Raw genomic sequence first — 13,847 nt, forward strand, 5'->3', positions numbered from 1 at the left:
CATACTCTTAGCAAGAGGCTGGACCAGATGACTTTGAAAAGTCCCTTCTAAATGAAATAGTTCTGAGAATGTATAGCCCTTATTCAGTTGGTCAGTGAAAAATTAGGATGAAGTGGGTACATTACTGTTTGCACAGGTGAAGTCTAGGGGAAGGAGAATGTTTGGAGATACCTATATAAATTAAATATTATCTTAAAATTTATTTGTCAGTGCTGTGATTTCGAGAGGCTCTACAGGCTGTCTCCTTTCTCCTCTTTTTGCTTGAGAATGTGTGCCATTAACACTATGCATAGGCCCATGTGTTTGAGACTGATAGCTCAAAACTGAACCTCTGTGCTCAGGAATTGTTAAAGAACTGAACTGAATGTCACGGGTGCACCCACTGAGCACAGCCAGATACAGGCTTCAAAAGATAGTCTCAGAAGGTTTGCCATAGGAAGACGTGGGAAATAGAGTACACATTAGGATATTTTATGTATTCTGTTCTCATTATGTTCTCATACTTAGAAAGATTTCAGAAATTGCGTTCTTTTAATAAAAGATTAAGAAGAACATGGTAAAATGGGCAACTACACACTCCTTTCTGCAAATACACAGTGTGCTGTGATGTGTAACGTTTCTAAAAATGGAGAAATGCCAAGATGTTCAGATTGACATTTCAGTGTCTGTCTGAAATATAGGGTTCAACAATCCTATTATGTATGTCTGACACACTCCTCCTTCTTTAGCAAAGTGCCTCCCATAGCTGCTACAATAAGACATAACACCAAAAGCCTCATAGTCTGTGCCTCATCCTATCATTCACCAAAGCTATATTGTCATCAGATGCAATCTATTGTTTTCTTTCCTGCTGTGCTATTGATTTTTCTAACCTTTCCTAATGTTAAATTTGTTTGGCTTTTAACTTTCTTACCAAAGGTTAATGTAATTAAGTTGAGCAGGTATCTATAAAACTACAAGTGTTACTGCCTATCTTGCCATTGTTATACTGTCCTTTCATTAAACTCTGACTGCATTGGATAGCTCTGTCTTGAAGATTTTTGTCATTCCAGAATAATGCGATGAAGGTTGAAAGGAACTGCATTACAATTGTCATCCAATTCTGTGACATAAAATATTGGACTTGATATGTCAGGAGCAACTGATTTATCTGAGGCTCTTATACCATCAGCAAACATGAACTGCACAGACATTCATTTCAGCAAGATTGTAAAGAGGATGCAGGAAGGTTCCAGTTCTGCTGCTTGTCCCCTCTCCCAATCTGACTCTGCCAGTCTCTTTGACATTGTGGCAAAAGGAATAGCACTAAATTCTCTGCCAATCCTGCAACTGGTTTTCTATGTGATGTGGAAAGAAAATGAGAAATCATGGTTTAATTTGAAGAAAGTGGTGGCTTTAATTGTAGCACTCTCTCTAAACATCTTTGGATATGGTCACCTACAGCAGTAGTTGCATAAAGCATTAACAGTACGGGTAATGAATAAACAGTTCCAGGCACTTATAAGCCCCAGAACCCTCTAATTGTACACACAGGCACAGTAACCTGCCTTTGACAAACTGTGCATTTGACATCCCATTCATAGATTTACCTTGCATTCCAGTGATATGTGTTTGAGGCCTTTTATTGTGAATATGCTCAGACGACAGTAGCAGGGCTGAACATATGTTGTGCATCACAGCTTCCTCCTGGAGCTGAATGACCTTCAGTGCCTTCCAGTCACCATACTAATGTTATCTTGCCTTAGTAGTACCTTGCAGTTCCTCTTGAATAATTTTTTGTCAAAGAACATCCTGAGAAGCTCGGCAAGAATTAAACTCAAGAGAAATGTTTCTAGTAGTAGCATAAAAGAAGAAATTATAATTTAAGCTGTTGTAGACCATCATTAAAAAAAAAAATTTAAAAAACCAAACAAATAAAATCCCTGACACTTGTCTATTCCCTGCATGGAAAGTAGAATTGCAGCCTACCTTCTGCTGACAAACCTTGCTGTTCAAGATCAGGATTGTTAATGACTGCAGGAAGGCGAATTTTGAAGGGCTGAGGGAGAGTAGGAGTTAAATTTTTAATTCATAAATTGGTATCTATAAACCACTTACTTCTGCCAATGCTGTGGAGCCAGTGAATGGTCCTGGCAAAAGATAAAAGGCTTGATTTCTCTACTTCTAATTTAAGAGTTGGCAATAAGAGGTTGTGTCTTCTCCCATACTGAGCAGTAGCTGTCCCTGACACTGATTTAGTCTTCATCTGTCATGTTCTCAAGCTGCTCAGAGGCTGGCTTAGAAATACTGAGGACCTGTCTGTTCACAGTTTCTCACAGCTTGGTCTCTCTTCCCACTATCAATGCTGATATCAAGACTATCTGAGAGCACCCCATCCTTAGTGAATGAGACACCTTTTCATTTAGAGTGGCTTTGATAAATAAGTTCCCTTCAGGAGTTTTCAGATCTGACTGTGAGCTTTCCTGAACAGCCCTATACCTTTCCTGGGCTCCCTGTGTGTCTCTGGCTGGTGTTGCCAAACTCACATGTTCATTATAAGCTCCAGATGGCCTGTGTCACTTCTCCTCCTGCCAATTTTACGTTTCGGCCTTTTCTAGAGAAGAGGGGAGATATGGCAGCTCTTCAAAGAGTTTTGTGCTTAGCACGAAGTGCAGAATCCAACTACCTTTTCCCTCACTGCTTTGCAGGGGAAGCAGCATCACTCCTGCAGTGGAGGTCTCTGATTACATGTGCTGTTGCAGCTATACCATGCTTCATCTTGGCAAGCCTATTATTACTACTTGAGAAAATATTTAGAGCAATATCAGATCTCAGAAAGGCTGCTACTTTTGACCGGTTTTCTTTCAGAAGTTTTTGAGAAGTATAATAGAAAACCTGTTATTATCTTCTTGTTTTTCTCTTCTGCTTTATCCAAATCCCCTACTGCCTGATGTTTTTATTGGGTTTTATATGCATTCTGGCTGTGTGGGGAAGCATTTCAGTGGTAGTGTGTGTCTTCCTATTGGAAGCTTGTTACTTCATTGCATGCAATTAAACTCCATGCCTTCACTAATCTGGGAAATTTTGTCTTCTTTACCTTTATTTTTACCACCAGGGTAAAAGCAACTTTAACATTTTTATGTTGGCTTTGTTGTTCGGGGTTTTTTTCTAATGTAACAGATTAATGTACTTTATACACAGAGGCACACATATTCCGAATGCTTTTCTCTTATCAGTTGTTATTGTGTATAGCAGAAACATAAAATCTGTCAAGTAAAACAAAGCTAGGAGGCTTTTAAGGGGATCTTGAAGTGGTAGAGAGGAAACTTCTAAATCCAATGTGTATGATTTTTATTTTAATTCACAATGCTGTATTGGGAATTTTTTATTCTTTAAACCTCTTTGAAAAGTGACTTTGTGTGGTAGATACACTCCACTTTTCCTTTCTCAGCTTTTCATCAGAGGCTTAGAAATTGCTTTAGCTCTCAGTTAAGAAATCTGAACTCCTGCTCCTCTTTAACATGTTCTCAGCCATAATACACCAGTGCAAGGAAACTGTTTTTGAATCACTGCAAATTAACTGCAGTACAACTGCACTGTTTCTGTGATGCTTGAACACTTTCTTGTGCTCACATTTATATGGGTTTGAATGTATGTAGCAGAGACACAATAAGCATGAGGACAGTCATTTTCCTGAAAATTACTTACCCACCCAGGGCTCACTACACCAAAACTTGTCCATCTAGAAGAGCACTGTAAAACATGTTTATCCAAACTCACAGATGTACTCAATGGGCTTTGAATATATCTCCTGGACCTATCAAACTGCTGGTTTAGAGTAACTAGATCAGCTGGGACCTACTGTCTTTGGACTTTGTAAGGGACTTCTACTTAATCCTGCATCTCCATGCAAGAGACTCTGAGTGGTTGTCTGCAGTTAATTTCACCAAAGATGTCATTAAATCTCAAAATTGATAAAATGCTTCTTTTTTTTCTCTCTCTCTCTGTTTTGTTGCTTCTTCACTAGGGATGTGAGTTAATTGAGACCATGGACCAGGACCTCACAGATTTCACCAAGTGCCTTCAAATACTGCAGAAAAAGATAGAGAAGAAAGGCCTCCAGGTAAAAACAACACATCTATTTTCTGTTTTTCTTAGTATCTACCATTTTTCTCATTGTATTTAGGTTTACCTTTCAAGTTTGCTCTGAAATAAAACTATTTTCAGTAGCCTTGACCTTCTGCAGTTTTGCCATAATTTACTGCACACCTTGTAAGCATTGATGCTTCTGCTAAAAGAAATTACAAAGCGTGTCGATGAACAAGTGTTAACTTTCTGAAAAGGCAGCTTGTATTGATTTCTGTTAATGAACTACCCAAAGTGCAGAAGGCTGTTGTGGCTAGTGTTCAAAGCAAGAGTCCAACTTCAGCATGTAAATATATTTTCAAGTCTTGGCACACTAAGCCTTGATTTTCATCCCCCTTCTCTCCCCCTTTCAAAGGTGAAATGGAGAGGGGAAATCCAACATTACAAATGGTAAGCAATACCTTTTTCTGTAAAATGTTCCTCTGGAATCAAAGGCTGGCTTTTCAGAGCAACCAGTGCACTAAACTTAAAAGATGCCATATGGAGTTGTCCAGCTCATTTCATTGGAAAGGCAAGGGAGGCAACATTCCCCCTCTCCTTCCACAGTTTCGTTTTGGAGGCCCACTTGTTTTGTCTCTTAGATGCACAGTTGAAATTTCTTGGGAATTTCAAATGTGATGAGTCAGCAGCAGATGTGCTCTTGGGATTGCCCTATCCTCCCCATGGAATAGTCATTAATATGAGCTGACCTCTCTCTTCTGCTTTTCATGTATGAGTGAAGAGAGGGAGCAGCTGCTGCATCCTTTACCCCGAGTAAAGGGTTTACACATGAGGCATGTAAGAAAACGTAAACAATAGCATAACATGGAAAGAGACGTGTAAACCTCTTTTCCATTTTCATTGGAGCAGGATAACAAAGTTGCCTGATTTTCTGAGATCGTCGTACTGCAACAAAGCATCAAGGGATTGAAATGCCAATACCCTTCTCTCTTTCTTCCCTCCTCACTCCAGGGTGATAAAAAATTCACCAGTTTTTGCTTAAGCTGTTTTAAAACTTCCTGTTTTTCTAAAGACAATAAATTTCATGGGACATTTTGGAGTGCTGTCACACAATGCCCATCTGCAATTGCATCTCAATACAACACTGTTGTTCAATAGGGCTTTTTTTCCCCATCATTATAGACAGAGATGGAATGGTTTCACCATACACTTACCTGTCTGGCTGTGAGCCAGTAAAGTCTTTATAAAACAGTTTATTTTCTTTTCCCCTGTAATTTGTCATCACAAGAGCTCAGAGGGGTATCTTTCCATCTAGGAAAGGAATGGTACTGAGTGCCATTGGAACAGATGAGCCCACCTCTGCCTAGGATTTGTTTTGAATTTGGCAAGTAAGGTGCTTTCCTCTTAATAGGAATGTCCTTACAATGAAGAAGAACTTAAATGTTTCCTGGATTCAGTTCATTATCCAATCCCAGCTATTGCTAGAGAGGGAAATTTTTTAAGCTATTACAGGAGGTTTTATGATGAATAATCAGTGTGTGGTTAAAATAAGAGCAATGGGACCATGACAGCTACAGCAGGTGTGTTTAAGCAATAAGTAGTCTATTTGTAGAAGTTTGAATTCTGTGATCACTCTCAGAGTAAAGCTGTGTTAAGTTGGCTGAAGGATATCACATTGTAACCTTTGATGATATTTTGTAAAATACAAACCTGAGTGTAATTGCAGTTATTATGTAGTGTTCATGCCAACACACTAAGCCTAAGATTTCAATTCCATTATAAGTGTATGCTGTTACATGTAAGAGATTGCCTTAAATACAATCTGAGTTTTTCAGAGGTGCAAGAAGTAACACAGATAAATTTTCTAAAACTAAGCACGATGTTCTTTAAATGCTAGCTACTTCTTGTTTGCTGTGCCTGTTCCATAAAACATAATAAGATGCTATCTTATTCATGCACACTAGAAAAAGCATAATGCATTTCTACTTTTGGTCTTCTGCATTCTCTGACTAAGGAATTTGAAGAAGTCATTGAGACTTCTTAGTCATTTAGGGAGATAAAATGTGAAACTTTAAGACAAAACTGTACTACAACTCTATAAATTATAAATTATTCAGTTTCTAATTTTGCCCTTTGTTCAGAAGCATTGGATATAATTCTTTAGTAGGAGGTTTGGTGGTTCTTCAGAATGTCCTGAATGGCCTCAATTTATGGATGCAACCTCTTGACTCTTCTGAAACTGTAGCCTCTTTAAATACCTACACTTGCACTTAATTTAGGTTTTTTTATGGGTAACATTCTGCCACAAAAAAATGCCAAGTGGTAAGACAACAGACTGTTCCAGCCACAGACTAAAATCTTTAAGGAAAATGCAAATTTTTTTCAGCGAAGAAAGCTGTCATTGAGTTATGTGGTCACTTGAGAGGTGCACACAGCTGAGAAGAAAAGGTCCAGGGTCTGAAAATTAGAAGTGAATAAAGAAGGAGTTCTTCATCTGCATTTGTGTTTTTTGACCTCAAGTACAAACTTGCATGTCACAAAGTGGAGTTCTTTCCCTTCTGTAAAATATCAAAAAAGCTTTCCTTTTAACTGAGACTGTTAACTAGGTGGAATATATCTTCCTGGTGCCAGAAAAAAATATGTTTGTCTCCTGTGTTGATTTTTCCCCAGTCTATCTAAAGCACTTGTCAAAGAGGAATAAGACAAAGAGACACTACAGATTTGTTTTCCCGTGATTTATAGTTGAAGTTACAAAACAAGGAAAGTATCTCTTTAGTATCTTTAAAAAATTGATGCCACAGTCATGTTGTGTTTGCTGCTGTTTCTGGGTACCAATATGTTAAACTGGGAAGTTAATTGCTTTCAATGTATACCATGGAGCCACAATCCCATGAGCTAGTTTGTCTGGATGAAATTCAAGTGTGAGTAGCTTAGGTATTTAAAACAGGCATCCCTCCATTGGTCAGAGAATAAGTTAGCATTTATCTGCTATACTGAATGGATAAAATTTCAGCTTTGATTTATCACCCCTACAGAAGTTCTATGTCATGGAAGTTTTTGAGCTCACTTGAACATATGCAGGCAATATTTTGTTCCAAAGGGATTAAGTTGTGTAATTTACTTTCCATGTCTCTGTGCCTTTATCCTCCTCGTCTTTCTTCCTGCTCATCCAAACAGCTTTTTCACAAATAACTTTTGAATAGAGGAATAGCATATTGAAAGATAACCGTGTCAAACAGCTTCCTTGGAGGTCAGCTGAGTGAGAATGCAGGTGAGGAAGACACTCAGTGCCCCTACTTGTAAAGAAGGATGCAAAAAAAAATAGCTTAGATTTTTACTGGTAGTTAGTTTGAGAAAAGCCTTAGAAATGTCTTTACCACAAGGAAATATGCAGCTAGAGTTGATGGTCAGCTGAGATACAAATCTGGGAGAAGAAACACCTCATTGGTTCTTAAACTCCTTGTTCAATATAAACAGCAGTAATTCTGTCTTCTGGAATAATTGGCCAAATTCATGACTGTTTTTTCCTTATTTCTCAAATAAACAGTCTTAGAATTAGTTTCTGAATCCTCAGGGTAATTAATTTCTGATTTACATTGCATATTTTGGTTGCATAGCCAAGTCATGCAGAAATCAGCATTGCGGTCATTTTGTGAGATCTAAGTCACCTAATTATATGTATTTATAATTACAAACTGCAATGAATTTTAGAAAAAGCAGTACCCTTTATTGTGCAAGTCTTTTATCTTCCCTCTCCACAGCCCTAATTCATTTGTGAATTGCATTCTATTGGAAGGGTCAAGCAATGAAATACCACCAAGAGAATCTGACTTCTGAAGTTTCTTTCCAGTCTAAAGGCTGTTAGATATTTCTCTTTCTGCATGACTGTAGTATGCATGCACACACATGCACGTGCAAGTATGTATGTAAATGCACACCTTTTCTGGCAGTGTTCCTTGCTGGCCCTAATCAGTGCTTTTTAAATGTCTTAATAAGTCTTTCTTTATTGCTGCTCTGTGTGTCTTTCACGTTGTTTATGGTCTATTAGGTGTGCACATTTTGCTTTACTGCACTTTGCTTTAATCACTATTTTATTCATTCTGTAGTTATGTGAGTACTTTCCTTTCTTCATTACAAGACCTTCAAATAAACTTATTTCTGTCTGGTACCTTTCTGTTCCTAATTTTCTCTCAACATGAGCTATTTCAAGAAACCAGCTGAACTGGCAAAATGATAGGCAAGCTTACAATATCTCTTATTTAGGGAACAACAGATCTTGCATTAGAAGTGTAAGTTATTATCTTTGATTGGCAGACTGGAAAGCAGAAATACAGAAGCAATTTGTCCACAGTCTACCAGCATGCTAGTGGTATAGTTGGGAATGATCCTCCCCAATAATCATCAAATGCTCTTCAATAACAGCATCTCTGGTCTCACTTAGCTTGTTGCAGCTCATGCCAGTGAGAATTGAAAGTGTGTTTATCAATTTTGCAGCTCCAGGAAGAATACTCATATTATAAAGATAAATTTAAGCCATTATCTCAGAGTTACAAACGGTGCTTTCCTTAACTGTTTCATCTAAAATACCATTTAGTCTTAAAACTAAGCTCTGGGACTTTTCATTTAGCTTTATAATCTTTTCTGCTTAAAAAAAGTTAAAGCAGCTCATTTGGTTATATGGGCTGAAGACATAAAAAATGGGTTTTATTGAAAGCTACATGCCTTTTAGTGGTTTTAATGTTAGTGTGTTTAAATTGATAAAAGCACCAATGTCAATATGAAAAACGGAAAATATCCAAACCTACTCTCTCTACAAACTCATGGCAATAAAGGGATACTCTACTAACATTTCCATTTTAAAATTACACTTCAGAGGTTCAATCAGTCAGCAGTCTAGGGTATTAATTCTTTTAAGTGAATGCAAGCATTCTTCCGTTTCTACTTTTTTAAAAGTGTCAAATCAAACTTTCTTTCATGTTGAGCAAGGCTAAACAAGTTAGTGAGGTCCTGTGTTTATAAAGTGCCAAAGAGAAGACAGTGATGTTCATGTATCACCTTCAGCTGTGTGGTGTTCACACAGCTTACTAAACCCTCTCTGGTTTGTCTTTATATGAGAAAAAAAGGCCCTGAAGGAAAACCCAGAGCACCCTAAAACAAAAATCAGAAGGTACTTTAAAAGAGAGTAATTTTTTTACATAGAATCCCACAGAGAAACGGTACAATTATTGCAAATATTGGACTCTATTTGGCTTCGTTTTGGTTTTGTCTATCAGTTGAGGTTATTCCTGATGATGTGACTTTTTTTAGCAGTAAATAGATTGGTTTAATTTCCTGACTAAATCATAATTTTGCTCTTAATGTTGGTAGCTGGCAATTTCAAGATGGAACATTACTTGGTTTCATTTCTGAAGACTTTTGGGTATCCAGAATAGTAGTGGGAATGGCTCTTAAAGCAAAACCTAGGAATGAGGATAGTCTGTTACTGGGATTTGAGAACAGGGAAGTTATTAAATACCAAAATAGGGGGAGGAAGCAGACTGGAAAATCCCAAAGCTGACATGGAGTTGAAATGTGAAGCTTTTATAAGAATCTCAGAATCACTGAAGGGTTTGGGTTAGAAGGGACCTTAAGGATTGTTTATTTCCAACCCACAGCCACAGGCAGGGACATCTTTAGCTAGACCAGGCTGCTCAGGGCCCCATCCAGCCTGGCCTGGAACACTTCCAAGGCTGAGGCATCCATAACTTCTCCCTGGAACCTGTTCCAGTGCCTCACCACTGGACCTGAAGGACCATAAGGACACTGAAGCTTGTGGATTTGTCCCCAAATCCTATATAGAAAGAAGGGCTGAGAATAAATCTGTTCAGTTTTGGTGGCACTACTGAGTTTTTCTTCTTAATGCTTCACAGAAGGAGAATAAAAATGCAAATGAGATATATTTTAGGAGAAGTTAAATATGTGTAATGAAAAGGTTCTTATTCTGTCAAGTGCTGCATCAAAAGATTTTTCATGAGTTTTTAATAGTAATCTTCTTCATAAACCTTTCCTGTCCAAAAGAAACAAATGGATCTGAAGTGTTTCCTGTTAATACCCACTTCTAAGATGTAGAATTTTCATAATACTTTTCAACATGAGTAAATCCCTCCTGTAGGCTATTCAGACATATCCTTGAAGACTATTTTAACTCGTAAGGTCTAAGTCTACCTTCAAGGAATGCAGCATCTAATCCATCTTTCCTACTGCTGAATTATTTTAATGCTTCCCATTGTAAAGGTATGGCGAAATGCATTTCTTATAATACAGGATATCACAACTTGCCAGTTCCCAAAGAGAAACCCTAATATCATGTAAGGTATGTTCCTGTTCCACTACAGCTATGAGCATCAAGACACACTGAGTATCTTTGCCTTCATATAATTTTATGCAATATGGGTGTCTGCAAGAGCACAGTGCATCACACACCAAGAAATTTTCTTATGTAATCCCCTTGTAAGCTCTACTGGGGCTTGTATTGGACCTATGACCTATTTTTTTTTAAGACACAAACAGGTCAAAGATTCTGGAGAACACATTGATTTCAGTTGGTTTATTGAAAAAAGTTAAATCCCATATCAAGCTCTGGGGAGAGGAAGAACAAGGGGGAAAATACTGTTTATTTAGGCAGTTCAAGGGATTAGGGAGATCAAGGATATGCTCATTAACAGGATTGCAAAAGCTAATAAGGAAGCCAGCAACTATTCTCTCAACTTAGTCAAAGGCTAAATATATCTGAAACAGAAACCTTGAGGTTACTACAGGTGATGCACTGTTTCCTTTGCAACCACCAATTTTGCTCGTTGCAACTTTCTCATAGGAAATGTGATTCTCCTCCCCCTTTCAGCCCCTTCTGCTTTGGAGAGCAGCTATTGCTGATGTAACTGCCTCCATGCTGAGAGTGGTTGGGCTACAAGGACATATCATTATACTCAAAAGACTTTCATACTTGCATTGACAACAGCCTTGGATGTGGATATTGTAGTGGAAGATCTTGAACAGCCATATCTTTTGACACCAGGAATTTTTTTTTGCAGTTCAATGACTAAAATCTCCATTTGTTGCCTGAGATCTTCATAAGTAACTTGGGTTTGGTGGTTTTTTTGCTTGACACATGAATGTTATAAAATCTCCCATAAATTACAACTGTTTTATTGAATTCTGTTTAGTTAATGGAATGTAATTTTATTGTTAAGTATATCAAGAAATTTGAGCTAGTATGATAAATTTTAACTGCAGATTATAATAGAGCATTTTTTACATCTCAATTATGGTTTCTTCTTACTAAATTGACATGCCTGTCAAGAATGACAGGGTTTTTGGCTGTTGTAGAGATAATTTCATTAAAAATTCTAGCAGTTTTCTACATTCCTGAGTGTAAGAAACACTGGCATTAGAGAGCACACTTTCATAACTTCACGAGCTGAAGTCATCAGATCCTTAAAGCAGAGGGTGAATCAGTCAACAAATTAACTTCTCCTGTGGCATCTTTTTTTATCCTCTTCAAACAAACTTATTTAACCTAAGTAGTGCATATAAGAATGCTTCCATACTAGTTTTGGATTGTTTCAGGTTTTTTGCCATGACATAGTCCCTCTTCTTGTAATATTGTATGGCCTTTGAATAGCCAAGAGAAACAGTGAAATTAATATCAGTAAAAGCTTTTGAAGTGGTGGTAACTCTCCCTCTTTTTTTCTTTTCCTTTCCTAGAAAGGCATATTGGGGTAGGGGGGAGAGGAAGGTATTAAGAACATTGGAAAATAAAAGTGTGTGGCTGGTGCTACACAGAAATGTTTTAGCCTATAGCCTTGAGGCCTCATTGTTTTCTACAATGCTTTGGCTTTTCCTGACATTTAACTCTGCACCTCTTTGCTGATACCAGTGCTGTTCAAGAAGGGGCAGAGGGGTGCAGAGTGATTTTTTAATTACAAATATTGAGAAAATGAGGCAGCCTGGTTACATATTGAAGGTCCCTACAGTATTCCCACAATAAAAACAAAGCAGTAACACAAGCTCAACAAAAGTAGGGGCTGAAGGGTCTTCATAGCAGAGCTGCCCTGGCAACCAGGCTTTGCTGGTTCTGATGCTCATGCTATTCCTTATTAAATCACCTACTTTTTACTTTGCCACTGACAGGGGATGATATCTTCAACTTGCCTAAAGAACGGATCGAGTTTCCCTTTTAAACAACTGAACAACTAAGTACTGAACAATTAAAGCTCAATATTTTCTGCAAATTAAATGTGAACATAAAATGTTTACAGCTTCACAAGCGCCTCCAGTTTAAGAAATCATGCTTCATTTCTTTTTAAGTGTGTGGCTAAATGTATACGGTCTAGAGGACAGTGTGGAAAAATAAAATACATTCTGTAATTACTCAGGCTGTGTTTAGCTTACCTGCTATAAATACTGAACCTACACTGAAAAATAAAGTTGACATCCAGATCGTAATGTACTTCCTCCAATATAAAAATATGTCCAGGTTCTTTGAAACAAATGTATAAATTCAAGACTTCTTTCTGCAAGTCTGCATTCCCTTAGAAAAAAAAAATGATTGTGTACTGCCTAGGTATTCAGTGAAATCACTCAAAAGAGAAACCATTCACAGAATAGGGCCTGAGAGACACAGGAAAAATTTTCCATCTTTAGTTTCAGGTCTTATATCTGTCCCTGGAGTATAATAGGACAGGTTATTATCCCCTTGTTCATCATGAAGATTAATGTTCAGACCAGCTAAAAATATTACTGTTCTGTTGGGACCTATTTGGAGATCTTCAGACCTGTGTGAACCCGAGTTTAAACATATTAAATAGCAGAGCTAACTCCTCGCCTTAGCAGGACACAAGTGCATCAGGCTGTTATGTCTGTGATGCTGCTGAGGGAGAGTGAAGATCCTCCAAAGCTCTGCCTCACTTGTGATGTCTTTTATACAGACTTCAATGCTAAATGTTAAAATGGAAAAATGCCTGAGTTGTTACTCTTAACTCAGATGGAACAACAACAAAAAAAGTATATATATATATATATACACATATATAATGGAAATTGGGATTCTTTACGTTTCTCCATTTTGTATGGAATATTTCCCCTTAGAAATCTGTGATTCTTTCCGTAAAATTTGACACCTCAACTTAATATGACAAAATTGAAAACAAAACCAGGCAGAAAGTTAGTTTTAAAGAAAAGACACACCTGGTCTAGGAAGTCACAGGAAAAGGTCTCAATTCTCAATAGTGTTGAAATCAGCATTCCTTGGTTATGGGGATGTAAGTGCCTGTGGGCAGCTGGCAGAGCATTTCATATGGAAACCCTTGGCTACAGAAATTCTATCCCACTGCTTCACAATATCACAGGTTTGTTTAGCTTCCTTTGTGGGATTTCCAAGGGTCCTGCACCAGCATTTGAGCAGGAGCTGAAACAGAACCACATGAAGTTCTGGTGGGAAGGGATATAAACATCTTCTCTTCATCTCAGCCGTCTAGAGAAGCAGGCATAGTAATGAACTATCACGTTTATGTGCCCAGGTGCTGGTTCATGGGCATCCATGAGGAGAGAAACAGCAGAGCTGCTCAGGAAAAGGGGAACAAAACGACCATGTCAGCCCCGAGGGGAGAGCAGGAGGGGCTCCAGCCTCCAAATTCCTCTGGATAACCCTGGGCAGAGCAGGTGGATCTGTCCCAAGGGAGCTGCAGCTTGTGCAGAGGAGCCTATGCTGGAGCAGGTGTCTGCCCATGGAATACCATGGTGGA

General features: G+C 38.1%; 1 protein-coding gene across 2 annotated transcripts in view; it reads left to right on the forward strand.

The window, feature by feature from the left end:
* Nucleotides 1–13,847, forward strand: part of TPK1 (thiamin pyrophosphokinase 1) — a 293,837-nt gene that overhangs the window by 171,620 nt on the left and 108,370 nt on the right. For both annotated transcript variants that reach the window (XM_014887648.2, XM_014887650.2), the window contains one exon: nt 4,007–4,102. In XM_014887648.2, the coding sequence (XP_014743134.2) occupies nt 4,007–4,102 (96 nt within the window). The remainder of the gene's footprint in view (nt 1–4,006; nt 4,103–13,847) is intronic.

Source organism: Sturnus vulgaris, chromosome 1 (genome assembly GCF_052056855.1).
Source record: "Sturnus vulgaris isolate bStuVul1 chromosome 1, bStuVul1.hap1, whole genome shotgun sequence".
In the NCBI taxonomy this organism is placed as follows: Eukaryota; Metazoa; Chordata; class Aves; order Passeriformes; family Sturnidae; genus Sturnus; species Sturnus vulgaris.